We start from the raw sequence: 19433 nt of genomic DNA, 5'->3' as shown, positions 1-19433 counted from the left end.
AGGTGTCAAGCCGTGTGTTCCCTTTGTCAAGCTGTAATAAGTAGGGGTAAGGACGTTAACCACCTCGGAACATCCTCCCTTATACGTCACCTGCAGCGCATTCATAATAAGTCAGTGACAAGTTCAAAAACTTTGGGTGACAGCGGAAGCAGTCCACTGACCAGTAAATCCCTTCCTCTTGTAACCAAGCTCACGCAAACCACCCCACCAACTCCCTCAGTGTCAATTTCCTCCTTCCCCAGGAATGCCAATAGTCCTGCAGGCCATGTCACTGGCAAGTCTGACGAGTCCTCTCCTGCCTGGGATTCCTCCGATGCATCCTTGCGTGTAACGCCTACTGCTGCTGGCGCTGCTGTTGTTGCCGCTGGGAGTCGATGGTCATCCCAGAGGGGAAGTCGTAAGCCCACTTGTACTACTTCCAGTAAGCAATTGACTGTTCAACAGTCCTTTGCGAGGAAGATGAAATATCACAGCAGTCATCCTACTGCAAAGCGGATAACTGAGTCCTTGACAACTATGTTGGTGTTAGACGTGCGTCCGGTATCCGCCGTTAGTTCACAGGGAACTAGACAATTTATTGAGGCAGTGTGCCCCCGTTACCAAATACCATCTAGGTTCCACTTCTCTAGGCAGGCGATACCGAGAATGTACACGGACGTCAGAAAAAGACTCACCAGTCTCCTAAAAAATGCAGTTGTACCCAATGTCCACTTAACCACGGACATGTGGACAAGTGGAGCAGGGCAGGGTCAGGACTATATGACTGTGACAGCCCACTGGGTAGATGTATGGACTCCCGCCGCAAGAACAGCAGCGGCGGCACCAGTAGCAGCATCTCGCAAACGCCAACTCTTTCCTAGGCAGGCTACGCTTTGTATCACCGCTTTCCAGAATACGCACACAGCTGAAAACCTCTTACGGCAACTGAGGAAGATCATCGCGGAATGGCTTACCCCAATTGGACTCTCCTGTGGATTTGTGGCATCGGACAACGCCAGCAATATTGTGTGTGCATTAAATATGGGCAAATTCCAGCACGTCCCATGTTTTGCACATACCTTGAATTTGGTGGTGCAGAATTTTTTTAAAAACGACAGGGGCGTGCAAGAGATGCTGTCGGTGGCCAGAAAAATTGCGGGACACTTTCGGCGTACAGGCACCACGTACAGAAGACTGGAGCACCACCAAAAACTACTGAACCTGCCCTGCCATCATCTGAAGCAAGAAGTGGTAACGAGGTGGAATTCAACCCTCTATATGCTTCAGAGGTTGGAGGAGCAGCAAAAGGCCATTCAAGCCTATACAATTGAGCACGATATAGGAGATGGAATGCACCTGTCTCAAGTGCAGTGGAGAATGATTTCAACGTTGTGCAAGGTTCTGATGCCCTTTGAACTTGCCGCACGTGAAGTCAGTTCAGACACTGCCAGCCTGAGTTAGGTCATTCCCCTCATCAGGCTTTTGCAGAAGAAGCTGGAGGCATTGAAGAAGGAGCTAAAAGGGAGCGATTCCGCTAGGCATGTGGGACTTGTGGATGCAGCCCTTAATTCGCTTAACAAGGATTCACGGGTGGTCAATCTGTTGAAATCAGAGCACTACATTTTGGCCACCGTGCTCGATCCTAGATTTAAAGCCTACCTTGGATCTCTCTTTCCGGCAGACACAGGTCTGCTGGGGTTGAAAGACCTGCTGGTGACAAAATTGTCAAGTCAAGCGGAACGCGACCTGTCAACATCTCCTCCTTCACATTCTCCCGCAACTGGGGGTGCGAGGAAAAGGCTCAGAATTCCGAGCCCACCCGCTGGCGGTGATGCAGGGCAGTCTGGAGCGACTGCTGATGCTGACATCTGGTCCGGACTGAAGGACCTGACAACGATTACGGACATGTCGTCTACTGTCACTGCATATGATTCTCTCAACATTGATAGAATGGTGGAGGATTATATGAGTGACCGCATCCAAGTAGGCACGTCACACAGTCCGTACTTATACTGGCAGGAAAAAGAGGCAATTTGGAGGCCCTTGCACAAACTGGCTTTATTCTACCTAAGTTGCCCTCCCACAAGTGTGTACTCCGAAAGAGTGTTTAGTGCCGCCGCTCACCTTGTCAGCAATCGGCGTACGAGGTTACATCCAGAAAATGTGGAGAAGATGATGTTCATTAAAATGAATTATAATCAATTCCTCCGCGGAGACATTGACCAGCAGCAATTGCCTCCACAAAGTACACAGGGAGCTGAGATGGTGGATTCCAGTGGGGACGAATTGATAATCTGTGAGGAGGGGGATGTACACGGTGATATATCGGAGGGTGAAGATGAGGTGGACATCTTGCCTCTGTAGAGCCAGTTTGTGCAAGGAGAGATTAATTGCTTCTTTTTTGGGGGGGGTCCAAACCAACCCGTCATATCAGTCACAGTCGTGTGGCAGACCCTGTCACTGAAATGATGGGTTGGTTAAAGTGTGCATGTCCTGTTTTGTTTATACAACATAAGGGTGGGTGGGAGGGCCCAAGGATAATTCCATCTTGCACCTCTTTTTTCTTTTCTTTTTCTTTGCATCATGTGCTGATTGGGGAGGGTTTTTTGGAAGGGACATCCTGCGTGACACTGCAGTGCCACTCCTAGATGGGCCCGGTGTTTGTGTCGGCCACTAGGGTCGCTAATCTTACTCACACAGCTACCTCATTGCGCCTCTTTTTTTCTTTGCGTCATGTGCTGTTTGGGGAGGGTTTTTTGGAAGGGACATCCTGCGTGACACTGCAGTGCCACTCCTAGATGTGCCCGGTGTTTGTGTCGGCCACTAGGGTCGCTAATCTTACTCACACAGCTACCTCATTGCGCCTCTTTTTTTCTTTGCGTCATGTGCTGTTTGGGGAGGGTTTTTTGGAAGGGACATCCTGCGTGACACTGCAGTGCCACTCCTAGATGGGCCCGGTGTTTGTGTCGGCCACTAGGGTCGCTAATCTTACTCACACAGTCAGCTACCTCATTGCGCCTCTTTTTTTCTTTGCGTCATGTGCTGTTTGGGGAGGGTTTTTTGGAAGGGCCATCCTGCGTGACACTGCAGTGCCACTCCTAGATGGGCCCGGTGTTTGTGTCGGCCACTAGGGTCGCTAATCTTACTCACACAGCTACCTCATTGCGCCTCTTTTTTTCTTTGCATCATGTGCTGTTTGGGGAGGGTTTTTTGGAAGGGCCATCCTGCGTGACACTGCAGTGCCACTCCTAGATGGGCCCGGTGTTTGTGTCGGCCACTAGGGTCGCTAATCTTACTCACACAGCTACCTCATTGCGCCTCTTTTTTTCTTTGCGTCATGTGCTGTTTGGGGAGGGTTTTTTGGAAGGGACATCCTGCGTGACACTGCAGTGCCACTCCTAGATGGGCCCGGTGTTTGTGTCGGCCACTAGGGTCGCTTATCTTACTCACACAGCGACCTCGGTGCAAATTTTAGGACTAAAAATAATATTGTGAGGTGTGAGGTATTCAGAATAGACTGAAAATGAGTGTAAATTATGGTTTTTGAGGTTAATAATACTTTGGGATAAAAATGACCCCCAAATTCTATGATTTAAGCTGTTTTTTAGTGTTTTTGGAAAAAACCACCCGAATCCAAAACACACCCGAATCCGACAAAAATAATTCGGTGAGGTTTTGCCAAAACGCGTTCGAACCCAAAACACGGCCGCGGAACCGAACCCAAAACCAAAACACAAAACCCGAAAAATTTCAGGCGCTCATCTCTAATTTGACATAGCCAAAGCTATTCTAAAGGTTGATCTTTCTATCAAGATATTGCATCTTATTTAATACCCTTTGAAGTCCTTAAAACTATGGAATTTCTATTTTAATAAATCTAATCCCACTTTTCATTTTATTAAATTTCACCCTTTACCAGTCTCTCTAAAAATTTAATTACTATAGAAGTACCTCCTAAATGTTAGGCGCCGTGGTCCGCGACGTCCTTGCGGCCCGGCGCCTAGCAACTAGTGACGCCAGGCGTGCGAGCCGCCGGGTCCCTAGCAATGCTGGGACGCCGTGCGCGCTTAGCCGCCGGCTCCCTAGTAACACTGAGCCGCCTGGACCCTAGCAACGGGGACGCCACGGGCGGACCGCGCTCCCCGTTGCAGGGTCAATCTAATCAAGTTTTAACTTTCACATTTGTCTTCTGCTCGTGCAGCAAGCCAGCTGCACGGCATCTTGTTAATCAGGCTCCAAGCTTCTGATTGGAGGACTCTCTGCTAAATACCTGCTCAGTGCTGCACACAGACGCCTGTAATAGCTTCCTGCATGCTACCTTGGTTTGCTGAACGTCTGTTCCTGTCCTGCTGTATCCGGTCATTCCTGTCCTCAGAAGTTTTGTATCTAGGAGTTGTCATCTCATCCCAAGAAGTCGTTTGGTCCCCTGTTGTCCTCAACGATCACCAGAGAATATCGTGTGGTGTTCGTGAGTTACGGCTCTGCCGTATGTTGCGGCTAAGCTGCTTTATCTTTATATTCTGTTTCGGAGCATTTGCGGAGGGTTCCGCTTCCACAAGTCCTCTCCGGAACTCGGCGGTGCCGGGTAGGAGAGTGGACAAGTGGATATTTTGGTTGTCCTTTTCCCTGGCGGTTTTTCCGCACATATTCTAGTTTTAGTTTCTTGTAGCCCCTGGCCTGGTTGTTTAGTCAGAGGGCCCCTTGTTATCACCCTGTCTCGGATTTCCCTTTGTCTCCCATTAAGACCTGAGGGGGCATCGGAGTTGGGCAGACATAATCCGCCCTTCAAACGCGGCTGCCATGGGCTCAAGCAACCATAGTCTCGCAGGGGATTTCTGACAGCACGGGCGAGACAACGGAGTTAGGGCGCCAGGGGCTATTTTCCATTCCCGCTCCCTTCCCCAGCATTACGTTCCAGTGCTCCGGTCCTCGCAATAAGATCTCCTCAGACCAGAGTGCTGGAATCATAACACTAAAGTGCTGTGCGATGTGCACAAGGAGGGGATGTAGAGTGAGCGGTAGTGTAGTAAAGGGCAATGTAGTGCAGAGTGTGCAGGGAAGGGGTGCAGGGAGAGCAGTAGTGTAGTGTAGGGCAATGTAGTGCAGTGTGTGTGTGGGGAAGGGGTGCAGGGTGAGCGGTAGTGTAGTTCAGTTTGTGCCGGGAGGTCATGCAGGGTACGCAGTAGTCTAGTGTAGTGTAGTGCAGTGCGTGCAGGGTGGTGGTGCCAGGTATGAGGCAGTGTATGAGCAGTGTGCACAGGTAAGGTGTGCAGGGTGATGGATAGTATAGTGTAGTGCAGTGTGTGCGGATATGGGTTGCAGGGTGAGGAGTAGTGTAATGTAGTAATGGGGTTTGTAGTGCGGAGGTGCAGGGTAAGGTGTAGTGTAGTAAGGGGGTTTGCAGTAGGGGGGTGCAAGGTGAGAGGTAAGGTAATGTAGTGTAGTGCAGTGTGTGCAGGGCGAGAGGTAGTTCCTGTGCCTAGTCTTTGGAAGTCATGCTGTCTGCAACGCTGAGGAGAAGAGAAGACTTCAGGAAGTAGAGGAGGACAGTGCTGCAGAAGGTGAGTAATTATGGATTAAAAAGCTAATTTGAAACTTTCAGTTGCTTAATTAGTCATTCGGGGGTGTCCAAAGGGTTCTAAAGCAAGTCCCAACAATTTTTCCTTAAAGTATGGATTTTAGGAAAAATTGGACTTGTTCTGGAGGGGCTCCAAAAAAATTGAGCACCGCATGAAAAAAGAAAGAACCCACACCTAACTGAATACCAAAAATCCTGCACCTGTAGAAAAACCACCTCAGTGGGAAATTTTTGAAAATACCCCCTAGTCCCCAACATATCTGATCTCCTACTACTGATAAACATTTATGACCCAGCCTATTCCTGACCTACTCTTTGCTTCATCTCTCTGCCGGTGACTCCTGTGTATGACCTCAGCATGTGACCCACTATTTTTTGCTAAGCCCTTTGGCGTCAATGCAGCAGCGTAACCAGCCAAACCTACTTTAGCTTTCTGACCATTTTCTAGCAGGCCACGCTAGCAGCCAACTCTGGAAGTAATGACCTGCATGTCGGTTGCAGCTAACTCCTAACCTACTTTTAGGGGCCCTGTTCAACAACACCTATATGTTAGCTCCATCCTCTGTTGTTGGTAGAGTACAAATTCTTATATTTGTTTTTAAATTGTGGCAGTTATGTTTCACCATATACTGTGTACATGTACACCTGTAATTGCCTCCCCCCATTCACTTTCACATGCCTACTTTATCTCCTACATTATGAAAAAATGTATTTCTTACCACCCTCATCATCATCATCATCATCATCATCATCATCACATCAGCTGTCTCTTTCACCTTCCATCTTCTTGTATGCACATATGTATTTCTATCTGCACCCACGTACTGTGTGTGCTATTTCTGAAATAAAGTATAAAATAATTGTACTTTCTTTTAAACATATTCATATTAAATCTATTAACCATTGGCTGGTTGTCTAATTAAAAACACTTCTAACATATTAGAAGATAAATGCCAGTTGCTGATTGCTTAGTGTGGTTTAGTGTAAATACGGCACCAAATGGCACTGTCAATTAGTGACCCCTAATGTTACCCCTGGCCTATAGAAGAAATAGGGTGGTATTCAGCATGCTGGCTGTTGGGATCCCTGTGCACAGTATACCGGTGCCGGAATCCCGATACCCGGCATACCAACACCTACTCTCCCTCTTGGGGGTCCACGACCACCCTGGAGGAAGAATAAATAGCGTGCTGCACTCACAAGAGGCTCATTTACGCTCACCCCACTGCCGGCATTCCGGCGGTCGGGATCCCGGCAGTCAAGTCATAGCTCACCCGAAGAAATAGGTAATCCTAAACTGATTTGCAGTCATCTTTACTTTCCTGCTTCTTAAGTAACCATTTACTCGTTATGACAAAGCACAGGGCCGTAACTAGGTGTGTGCGGAAGGTGCTGAGAGTGTAGGGGGCGCTGTTGAAGGCATTTGTCAATTATTTTTTTGATTACATTCACTTGCAGCTTCCCCCCTTTTTGAAGCCCAGCATCTCCAGACCCATTACCTGTGGCATTGCAGTCAGTCACTTCATTGAGCTATCTGTTCTTGCATAGAAAGGTAGATCATTCTTAGCTAGAGAATTCTAACGATTTGAGGCTTAACTTGTACTTTGTGAAAAAAAAAATGATCAGCCTTGCGGCTGAGCAGATCTATGTAGTGCATGGCTGCAAGAGATTGGATGTGTGGCTGCATACTACATCGATCTGCTCAATTGCAATGCTGCTTATTTTTTTTACAAAGTACCAGTTGCTTCATACTATATAGTGTTCATCGCCTATATATTAGCCTTGTGACTCTGTGCCTGCATTTCTAACGCTGGGTGGAGTCACAGATCTGGGTGGCTGGATGCAGGCCAGGAACAGTCCCCTCCCTCGGTCCGCTCATCCCCGCCCAGTCCCCTCCCCATCTCCGCCCACTCCCTTCTCTCCCTGCTCCACGTACACTCCCTGCACCCTGGTGACACTGCAGCCGGTGACTGCTCAGCTGCCGCACAGTCCGGAGGAGAATGCCGTGGACGACCACTGACTGCCGCCCCCCTCCCACCCGCGGCACATACAGCCTTCACATCATCCGCCCCCCACCCGCGGCACATGCCCCGAACCCTCCCACCCGCGGCACCCACACCTGCAGCACCCCTCACCCGCGGCACTCACTCCCCCACCCATGGCACCCACATCTGCAGCACCCCCACCCGCGGCACTCCCGCCCCTCCCCCACCCGTGGCACTCCCGCCCCCTCCCCCACCCATAGCACCCACATCTGCAGCACCCCACGCCCCTCCCCCACCCACGGCACTACCGCCCCTCCCCAACCCGCGGCACTCCCGCCCCCTCCCCCACCCATAGCAGCCACATCTGCAGCACCCCCCACCTGCGGCACTCCCACCCCCTCCCCCCACCCATAGCACCCACATCTGCAGCACCCCCCACCCGCGGCACTCCCGCCCCTCCCCCACCAGCAGCAGATGTCCCTCCCCCACTCACGGCATTCCCGCCCCTCCCCCACCCGCGGCACACGCCCCTCCCCCACCCACAGCACTCCCGCCCCCTCCCCCACCCATAGCACCCACACCTGCAGCACCACCCGCCGCACTCCCGCATCCTCCCCATCCGCAGCACCCCCCGCCCCTCCCCCACCCGCCGCACCCACAGCACCCACCACATCTGTCCCCCACCCACGGTACACGCCCCTCCCCCATCCACACCACTCCCGCCCCCTCCCCCACCCGTAGCACCCATAAACCATGCCGCCCCCTTCCTCTCCCACCCGTGGCACCCCTGCCCCTCCCCCACCCCCCTACCCACCTCTCCCCCCCTACACCCTCTGCACCTCCCCGACCCCATACCCACCTCTCCCCCCGTACCTTTCCCACCCGCGGCACCCACAACATCCACCACATCTGCTCCCCACTCACGGCACACGCCCCTCTCCCGCCCGCTGCACTCCCTCCTCCACCCATAGCACCCCCTCCCCCACCCGCAGCACCCCCCCACCCCCATCTCTCCCCCCGCTACAACCCTGCAACCTCCACCCCACCTGCCCCTCTCCCACCCGCGGCACCCACAGCATCCACCACATCCCCCCACCCGCGGCACATGCCCCTCCCCACCAGAAGCACCCACCACCCCTCCCCCACCCGCGGCATCCCCATACCCACCTCCCCCCCCTACACCACCGCTCCCTCCACCCCTCCCGCCCGCCCCTCCCCCACCCGCAGCATCCACCACATTTGCCCCCCACCCGCGGTACTCCTGTCCCCCCCACTCATAGCACCCGCACCCGCAGCACCCCCTCCCCTGCCCGCAGCGCATCCAGACCCCACCACACCCCCGCACCCATACCCACCTCTCCCCCCTCCCCCACCACGGCACCCACAGCATCCACCACATCCGCCCCCCACCCGCGGCACACGCCCCTCCCCCACCCACAGCACCCCCGCACCTCCGCCACCCGACCCCCACCTCTCCCCCCCGCTACACCCCGCACCCTCCACCCCACCCGTGGCACCTACCACTTCCATCCCCCACCTACAGCACACACCCCTCCCCCACCCGTAGCACCCACATCATGCGGCACTCCCTGCCCCTCCCCTACCTGTGGCACTCCGACCCCACCCCCATACCCAACACTCCCCCCACTACACCCCTGCACCATAAAACCCGCGGCACCCACAGTATCCACCACATCCACCCCCCACCCGCGGCATCCACCACACCTGCCTCGCACCCCCTACCCCACCCTAGCACCCACACCCGCAACACCCCCCACCCCTCCCACCCCCACGGCACTCCCGCCCCCACCTGCAGCACCCCCCGCCCCTCCTCCACCCACGGCACCCACCACATCCGTCCCCGGCACATGCCCCCCCACCCACAACCCGCAAACCCCCACCCGCAGTACCCCCGCACCTACCCCACTTCTCCTCCCGCTACAACCCCGCACCCTCCCCTCCCCCAACCCACCCCTATACCCACCTCTCCGCCCACCCCCACACCCTCCACTCCACCCCACCCGCACCTCCCCCACCAGCGGCACACACAGCATCCACCACATCCGCCCCCACCCACTGCACACGCCACTCCCCCACCAGTAGCACCCGCAGCACCCACCACCCCTCCCCAACCCGCGGCACCCCCCTACCCACCTTTCCCCCACGCTACACCCCTGCATCCTCCACTCCACCCGCCGCACCAACAGCATCCACCACATCTGCCCCCAACTGCTGCACATGCCCCCCCTCCCACTCACAGCATCCACCACATCCGCCTCCCACCCGAGGCACTCCCGCTTCCTCCCCCACCCACAGCACCCCCCACCTACAGCGCATCCAGACCCCCACCACCCCCCCGCAGCCGCCCCCCCCCAACCACAGCACCTCCGGCCCCCTCCCCCACCCACATCATCTATAGACACCTTCCCCCATTCGTGGACCTACCACTCCTCCCCCACCCGCAGCACCTCTGGACCACCTCCCACAGCACTCCGGACCCCATCCACGGCTCCCCTGCAGCCACCCCTCCACCCGCAGCACTTCTAGAACCTATCACCAAACCTCACCCCCCCTGCAACCCCACCTCCCCAAACCCCCCCCCCACTACATCGCCCCTCCCCCATGCACACCACCTCCAGACCCCCTCCTTCATCCACAGCCCCCCCGCACCCACCCCTCACCCACCAACAGCATCTACACTCCCCTTCTGCACCTGCAACCCCCCCACCCGCAGCACCTCTAGACCCCCTCCCCCATCCACGCCCCCTCCACACCTCCCCCTCCCCCACCCACAGCACCTCTGCACCCTTTCCGCCATCCGTGCCACTGCACCCACCCCTCCACCACCCGCAACACCTCTGGACCCCCTCCCGCACCCACCCCTCCACCACACGTAGCACCTTGGACACCATCCACAGCCGCTACAAGTGATTCCCTGAATCGGGGTGATCAGCGGCATGGATAGGCACCTCCACCTCACTGAACCCACCCTCTTTCCAAACCCCCCACACACACACTGAACTTCTGTGAGTATAGTTGCTACCAATGGACATTGGATTAATGAAAAAAAAGTAATACTGTGGCCATTATGTGTCTAAGCGACACTGCTACCTGTGGCCATTGTGTATAAGTGGCACAGCTCCCTGTGGCCACTGTGTGTATACGCGGCTCTGGTACCAGTGGCCATTGTGTGTATAAGTTATGGTGCTACCAGTGGCCATTGTGTGTATAAGCGGTGCTGCTAAAAGTGGCCATTGTGTATTAAAGTGGTGCTGCTACCTGTGGCCATTGTGTGTATAAGCACCTCTGTTACCTATGGGAATTGTGTGTAGAAGTGGCACTGCTACGGGGGCCATTGTGTGTATAAGCACCACTGCTACCTGTGGTCATTGTGTGTATAAACTGCTTTGCTACCTGTGGGCACGTTGTGTATCAACGTCTCTGCTACCTGTGGGCACTGTGTGTATCAACGTCTCTGCTACCTGTGGGCACTGTGTGTATCAGCGGCTCTGCTACCTGTGGGCACTGTGTGTATCAGCGGCTCTGCTACCTGTGGCCACTGTGTGTATAAGCGCCTCTGTTACCTATGGGAATTGTGTGTAGAAGTGGCACTGCTACGGGGGCCATTGTGTGTATAAGCACCACTGCTACCTGTGGTCATTGTGTGTATAAACTGCTTTGCTACCTGTGGGCACGTTGTGTATCAACGTCTCTGCTACCTGTGGGCACTGTGTGTATCAACGTCTCTGCTACCTGTGGGCACTGTGTGTATCAGCGGCTCTGCTACCTGTGGGCACTGTGTGTATCAGCGGCTCTGCTACCTGTGGGCACTGTGTGTATCAGCAGCTCTGCTACCTGTGGCCACTGTGTGTATAAGCAGCTCTGCTATCTGTGGGTATTGTGTGTATAAGCTGCCCTGCTACCTCTGGCCACTGTGTGGATACGTGACTCTGATACCTGTGGCCACTGTGTGTATAAGCTGCGCTGCTACCTGTGGACACTGTGTGTATAAGCGGCTCTGCTACCTGTGGGTATTGTGTGTATAAGCTGCCCTGCTACCTCTGGCCACTGTGTGGATACATGGCTCTGTTACCTGTAGCCATTGTGTGTATGAGCAGCTCAGCTACCTGTGTCCATTGTGTGTATACGCGGCTCTGATACCTTGATACCTGTGGCCACTGTGTATAAGCTGCGCTGCATACACTAGCAGTATATACTACACTATGTTATTCATTGTGCCCTGCGGCCACTCTTTACACCCTCACAAAGGGCTACGCCCCCTTGACAATCGCACGCCCTTCCCCCTTGCAATATTTACCCAATAGCATAAACTTTTTTGCAGGTAATACTCCATATAATAACAATTATAGCACAGCTGAAGCCCGTGTAGGGGTTAACGGGTCGTAGCCTCTTGCAGCGGAATTTTCTGTCTAACACCTTGCCTCTCTTTATCCTCTCCCTACCACCCTGCCTCTCCCTATCCTTTACCGATCGCACAGCGTTTCTGTACATTCCCTTTCACCCCTCCCCCCCCACGCCTCTCTATCTTTTCTCAACCGGACACCATTTCTGTATGCCCTCTATACTGCCCTGCGTTTCTGATTCTGTTATCTACCGGCCTGCGTATGTCCAAAGGTGTGCAGGGGTTAACGGGGCGTAGCCCCTAACGACGGTGTGAAGAGCGCCCGTAGGGCGCGATGAATCACCTAGTACTTTATATGTCTTGATGAAATAGCTCATTGAGTAGGGTGTTTGATTAGAATTTTTATTTCAACAATGAGCTGTCAAGGTAAGTGCAGGAATGTGGTATAAAGAGGATTTGTGACCAAATCCATTTCTTACAGTGGTCTATAGATGTGTGTAATAAATATATATATATAGTGGGGAGGAGCATCATAGCATGGGCTTTCTTTGGGATCATTCTTGACATGCCCCTTCCCCACAAGGCATGCGCCCTATGCCTCTATTGGAAAAATGGGGGGGGGGGGACACACGCCAATTCTCTCTTTGGCACAGGTCACCAAAAAGTCTAGTTACGGCTCTGACAAAGTATATTATTACCATCTATTACAGGGCCCCTAAAAAGGAAAAAGAACAATGGAAAGTCTTGTCCAGCTTGCTCACCTTTAAATGTTTCTCATTGTTGGCAGTCAGACGTTATCCAGTGCACTGATGATGAAACGTATTGCATACTGTATATAATGACAATAAACAAAGGTATGTGCCTTCATTTTACCTGACCAACTTTAAAGTACCGCTGGAGCAGAATGCAGTGCATTAGGGCTAAGGAATTAGATTTCTTATTAAAAGATGTGAACACAATTTTGAGCCCTTTTTGGATCCAAATTGCATTTGTTTTTATTGAGCAAATATTTGCAATTTGCATCTTTTTTAAGTATGCATGTGCCTAAACTACAACTAAGTATGACTAGTGGGCCGGGACAGGGGGTGGAGTGGATTTGCAGATGTGGGCAGTGGGCATACAAACACTACCAAAGTACATTAACCAACTTATCTGGCTAATATTTTTGTTCAAAAAAATCCTTAGAAATCGTCTTTCTTTAAGCTAGAAATATCTTTTTAAAACCATATTTAAATATTTTAAAGGACACTATGCATGGGGCTGTCTAGGGTTGTCTAGTGCCCCCCTCAGTGGCATTGCTCTCCCCCCCAAGTGGTTACAGATACCCCATAGCCTCAGTACCCACCTGTAGCCATTGAAGCATTAGCCATCTTCTCTCAATGGCAATAACCTGCCATGGTAATAGATCCCCATCCCCTGAATCTTTATAAACACTAACCCTCCTGGGCTTATAGAGGAAAGACAAGCTGAGTGCTGTGTCCTGTGCCTCAGTGACTGCTGATCCCCGGGTAAGGCATCCAGCACATATATTACATACAACATTACATGTATATACAACTAAATCCACTCCGCCACCAATAGCAGCTGGTAAAGGGGTGTCAGACCCAATAATACAAGTAAATAAATAATGGGAAACCAGCACTATTGTTTCCAAATTAAAAAAATACTAATAATGTTAAATAAATCAAAAACTAATAATTTGCATTTACGTTTAACAAACATATAAAATATACAATTCATGTATCCACATGGACTCACTATTTATATTACCACCCCGGATCTTGCAAAATTAATAAGAGGGCTTATATTTCTCCCAGCACATAATCATACCAGTTCAATTGTCCGTAGCTGAATGATGTAAAAGAAAGTCCTTAGGAATTCCCTTAGGCCACTTAATTAGAAGATGCCAAGAATAAGGGTTCCGTTTTGTATCCAAAACAACCACGTTAGCTGGTGTGCTGGAGACGTTGTGCAGTCCTCAGTAAAGGTTTGCAGTAGAAGATATCACAAAGTGCATCCGGTATATTCGGTGTCTGGAGTCCGTGTGGTATCAAGGCTTGACGCGTTTCTCCGGGCAGGTATGCACCCAGTTTCCTCAGAAGCATGACACCAGCGTGTCTGGAGTATCACTTATATACCCCTTTAATTAGGTTGAATGTGAATGATCACATGTATGTATGTATGTATGTATGTATGTATGTATGTATGTGTGCTAACCGACTCCCCTCCTTGCAATGTGTTGTCCGTGCTGCAGCCCACGGGCAACAGCCACCACTGGTCCTGCGGGTGCACAGCCACCCTATCATTGGAGATTGACGTAACCCATTGGGTTTACCTACATTTCTGAATCAGGCCCCTAGAATAATGTGCATCTGAGAAGTGTGGCTACTGCTTGATCTGTGCACTGATGTTCTTGAAATTTCCCCTTCATTGAAACTTTCTATTGCCCATTCTAATCAGTGATCTGAACCATTATGGTCTGCAATTCTTATAACAGTAATTACACACAGGATCACATGGCACCTCCTAGTTCTGTATCACTATACACAATGTTCTCTGCAGGTGGCATAACTACCTCCTCTCCTTTACATTTGCCTAATTGTAACCCCCCCCCCCCCCCCCCGCAGTCTAACCCTAACCCCCACAGGTAGCGTCTAAACCTAACCTCTTCATCCCCGTCCCTAACCCTAATCCGTCCACTATACTTGCAGTTGGGTTGCCGGCTGTCAGGATTCCGGCATCATACTCCTGACCCTGTCTGTATTCTGTTGTTGGCATTCTGATGGGTGTCGGTATTCAGGCGTCAGTGTACCCACTTCTTGAATCCCAACAGCCGGTATCTTAACCGCATCCGTCATAACTGCTTGTTTGAAATTACACAGAGAACTGACCCTTTAGGAATTATGCTCCTTTTTAAATGGTAATCTACAGTACTTTTAATTCACTTGATTAATAGTTGAGTATTCGGAGTTTGGCGTATTATATGGCTGCTCATCTGCTGGCATCTGTGAAAATCCGACCTTCAAGAAATATGAAACAGAATCCGATAATCTGGTAATGACCAATGATATTATATGCAGCAGGGGGATACGGATCATCAATCATCTCTTCAGCCTGGTTGCAGTACTGAGCTTGTTAAATCATCATCATATCATGTGATGATCATCATAACCAGCCAACGTGTTTTCAGAAAAACATCCATTAACATAGTTTCAATGGTGTTTTCCCATGAAAGAATAATATGTCATTCATCTTATCATGTAGATTACTGATACAAAGTTCAAATACATCTGCCGTGTTTCTAAAAAGTTCAAGATTTTGGGGGAATTATAGCATTTTGTTGTTTTATATTATACACATATTGTTTCATGTTATATGCATAAGCCTGTTACAGATGTTTATCCCTTTATACAAAAGTTAACTTAAAAATGTTTATGTTAATATTAAGAAAAAAATGATGCAATTAATTATACCCACTAAGAAACATATTATAGGAAAATATTTCAATGCAAAATTAACTCTTCATTAGAAATTGAAAAGACAAATGTTTTTTAATTTTATATCTGCCTGGCATGCAACTCAGTCAACATATGTGTTCATGAGTATATAAAGTATATATTCAGTATATTAGAGATGAGCGTCTCAAACCATTTCACTTCAGTCACGCTACTGCATGCTGCGCTCTGCGGTGACCATCCAAGTGGCTGTGCGAAATACAAGTGCTGTCTCTGTGTCCATAAGGGGCTATGTTGCTGTCACTGTGTCCATAATGGGCTGTGCTGCTGTCATTGTATCCCTCTAAGGAGCTGTGCTGCTGTCACTATGTCTATCTAAGGGGCTGTGCTGCTGTACCTGTGTCCAACTAAGGGGCTGTGCTGCTGTCACTGTGTCCGTCTAAGGGGCTGTGCTGCTGTCACTGTGTCCGTCTAAGGGGTTGTGCTGCTGTCACTGTGTCTATCTAAGGGGCTGTGCTGCTGTTACTGCATACCTCCCAACTGTCCCGATTTTTTGCGGGACAGTCCCATTGTTTTTATGACTGTCCCGCTGTCCCACCCACGGGCCACAGTGTCCCATGGTGTGTGAGTGTGGGAGGGTCCAGACACTTGCTGCTCTGCTCAGTTCAGAGCAGAGCAGCAGTGAATAGAGACTGTGTGCATACGCAGTGTCTATTCACTAGAGACGGAGGGACACGGGGCGTGCCAGAAGCTCACAGATCACTGGCCATGCCCCCATACTGATGAAAAATAGGTGCGTGGCTAGCGATCGCGGCACTCCCTTGAAGCCATGCCCCCTTTTCTATAGGCCACGTCAAAGCGTCCCTCCTTCTCTCCTCCCAATGTTGTGAGGTATGCACTGTGTCCATCTAAGGGGCTGTGCTGCTGTCACTGTGTCCATCTAAGGGGCTGTGCTGCTGTCACCGTGTCCATCTAAGGGGCTGTGCTGCTGTCACTGTGTCCATCTAAGGGGCTGTGCTGCTGTCACTGTGTCCATCTAAGGGCTGTGCTGCTGTCACTGTGTCCATCTAAGGGGCTGTGCTGCTGTCATTGTGTCTATCTAAGGGGCTGAGCTGCTGTCATTGTGTCTATCTAAGGGGCTGTGCTGCTATCATTGTGTCTATCTAAGGGGCTGTGCTGCTATCATTGTGTCTATCTAAGGGGCTGTGCTGCTGTACCTGTGTCCATCTAAGGGGCTGTGCTGCTGTCACTATGTCTATCTAAGGGGCTGTGCTGCTGTACCTGTGTCCATCTAAGGGGCTGTGCTGCTGTCATTGTGTCCATCTAAGGGGCTGTGCTGCTGTCACTGTGTCTATCTAAGGGGCTGTGCTGCTGTACCTGTGTCCATCTAAGGGGCTGTGCTGCTGTCACTGTGTCCATCTAAGGGGCTGTGCTGCTGTCACTGTGTCTATCTAAAGGGCTGTGCTGCTGTACCTGTGTCCATCTAAGGGGCTGTGCTGCTGTCACTGTGTCCGTCTAAGGGGCTGTGCTGCTGTCACTGTGTCCATCTAAGGGGCTGTGCTGCTGTCACTGTGTCCATCTAAGGGGCTGTGCTGCTGTACCTGTGTCTATCTAAGGAGCTGTGCTGCTGTACCTGTGTCCATCTAAGGGGCTGTGCTGCTGTCACTGTGTCCATCTAAGGGGCTGTGCTGCTGTCACTGTGTCTATCTAAGGGGCTGTGCTGCTGTACCTGTGTCCATCTAAGGGGCTGTGCTGCTGTCACTGTGCCCATCTAAGGGGCTGTGCTGCTGTACCTGTGTCCATCTAAGGGGCTGTGCTGCTGTACCTGTGTCCATCTAAGGGGCTGTGCTGAGTAGGCAGGGGGCTACCTTAATCATGCGATAACATCACTATATAGCGATGCACTTGCATGTTTGCAGTGATGAGGGTGGGTCGGGCACGTCTCCAACCCAAGCTGAATTAGTCCCTATATCTAAAACTAAAACCAGATGACGAATTAGAACTTAAACCTGGTAAAATGGTCCGGTGCTCATCTCTAATATATACAGTACATATTTTTAACAGGTACAAAGAAGTCAAATTATAATTTGCTTAAATAATTCATGTTACAATATGCTGTGTTTTACTTGGCTCAGTGGTTAGCATTGTTGCCTCACAGTCCTGGAACTACGTGAAAGATTCAGGCCAACACCAGATCAGCATGGTGTATGTATAATCTCTGTATGTTTTTAGCACAGGCTGCTGATATAGATGAACCCCAGTGTTGTATGGTAAAAAGACAGGGACTGGAGTGTATGATTACATTTTCTCTGTACAGTGCTACATAATGTGGTTATGCTATATAAATAAATTATTATAAATAATAAAATATTACTTTTTCTTCTGCCTAATGAATGTTATCAAAAGCATGCTAGACTGTAATGACAATGGGGGTCATTCCGAGTTGTTCGCTCGTTATTTTTTTCTCGCAACGGAGCGATTAGTCGCTAATGCGCATGCGCAATGTCCGCAGTGCGACTGCGCCAAGTAAATTTGCTATGCAGTTAGGTATTTTACTCACGGCATTACGAGGTTTTTTCTTCGTTCTGGTGATCGTAATGTGATTGACAGGAAGTGGGTGTTTCTGGGCGGAAACAGGACGTTTTATGGGTGTGTGTGAAAAAACGCTACCGTTTCTGGGAAAAACGCGGGAGTGGCTGGAGAAACGGAGGAGTGTCTGGGTGAACGCTGGGTGTGTTTGTGACGTTAAGCCAGGAACGACAAGCACTGAACTGATCGCACTGGCAAAGTAAGTCCCGAGCTACTCAGAAACTGCACATAGAAGTCTTTTCGCAATATTGCGAATCTTTCGTTCGCATTTTTGATAAGCTAAGATTCACTCCCAGTAGGCGGCGGCTTAGCGTGTGCAAAGCTGCTTAAAGCAGCTTGCGAGCGAACAACTCGGAATGACCCCCAATGGGCCTAATTCAGACCTGATTGTAGCAGCAAATTTGTTAGCAGATGGGCAAAACCATGTGCACTGCGGGGGGGGGGGGGGGGGGGGGGGCAGATATAACATGTGCAGAGAGAGTTGGATTTGGGTGGGTTATATTGTTTCTGTGCAGGGTAAATACTGGGGATCAGTATGAAATACATCCAATCAAAATCCCGACAGCAATTGACCGACAAGGTCAAAATCCCAACATGAACAAAATACAGACATTTAAAATACCGACAAGGTCAAAATACCGACATTTAAAATGTCGACAGGACAAGAAGCCGACACAAGTGTTCCATTGTTTTTTGGTGTGTATGTCGATATAGGTCGACATGGACACCATATAAGTGTACCGCGTCCCCTCGCATGGCTCGCTGCGCTCGGCACACTATTATATTCCCTCTCCAGGTCCACTGGGATGGTACAGTATGAACAAGTTGGTTTCAATGAAAAAATCATAAAAAACCAATGTCAACTTTTTGAACCGTCGACATTATAAATGTCGGTACTTTGACCTTGTCGGTATTTTAAATGTCGGTATTTTGACCATGTTGGGATTTTGACCTTGTCGGGATTTTGACCGTCGGTCAATTGCTGACGGTATTTTGACCGTCGGGATTTTGATTGTCGGTAAATTGACTGCATTCCAAATACTGGCAGCTTTATTTTTACACTGCATTTTAGATTTCAGTTTGAACACACCACACCCAAATCTAACTCTCTCTGCACATGTTATATCTGCCTCCCCTGCAGTGCACATGGTTTTGCCCATCTGCTAACAAAGTTGCTGCTATGATCAGGTCTGAATTATGGGGGTCATTCCGAGTTGATCAATCGCTAGCAGTTTTTAGCAGCTGTGCAAACGCATAGTCGCCGCCCACCGGGGAGGCAGAGCGCCTGCAAACACATTTTGTGCAAAACAATACCAGCCCTGTAGTTACTTATCCTGTGCGATGATTGCTGCGAAGAGTGACACGGTAATGACGTCAGATACCCGCCCAACAAACGCCCGACCACGCCTGCGTTTTTCCAAACACTCCCAGAAAACGGTCAGTTGCCACCCATAAATGCCCTCTTCCTGTCAATCTCCTTGCGA

The 19433-nt window shown here is 50.6% G+C and overlaps 1 protein-coding gene across 1 annotated transcript in view; it reads left to right on the top strand.

The window, feature by feature from the left end:
- Nucleotides 1–15064, top strand: part of LOC134965208 (uncharacterized) — a 116259-nt gene extending 101195 nt beyond the window's left edge. The window contains exons 9-10 of the mRNA XM_063941717.1: nt 12616–12759; nt 14862–15064. Of these exons, the coding sequence (XP_063797787.1) occupies nt 12616–12759; nt 14862–15064 (347 nt within the window). The remainder of the gene's footprint in view (nt 1–12615; nt 12760–14861) is intronic.
- The last annotated feature ends 4369 nt before the right edge of the window (nt 15065–19433 follow it).

This window comes from Pseudophryne corroboree, chromosome 10 (assembly GCF_028390025.1).
Source record: "Pseudophryne corroboree isolate aPseCor3 chromosome 10, aPseCor3.hap2, whole genome shotgun sequence".
Classification (NCBI taxonomy): Eukaryota; Metazoa; Chordata; class Amphibia; order Anura; family Myobatrachidae; genus Pseudophryne; species Pseudophryne corroboree.
The sequence above is the reverse complement of the archived record's forward strand: the minus strand, read 5'-3'. Positions and strand labels throughout refer to the sequence as shown.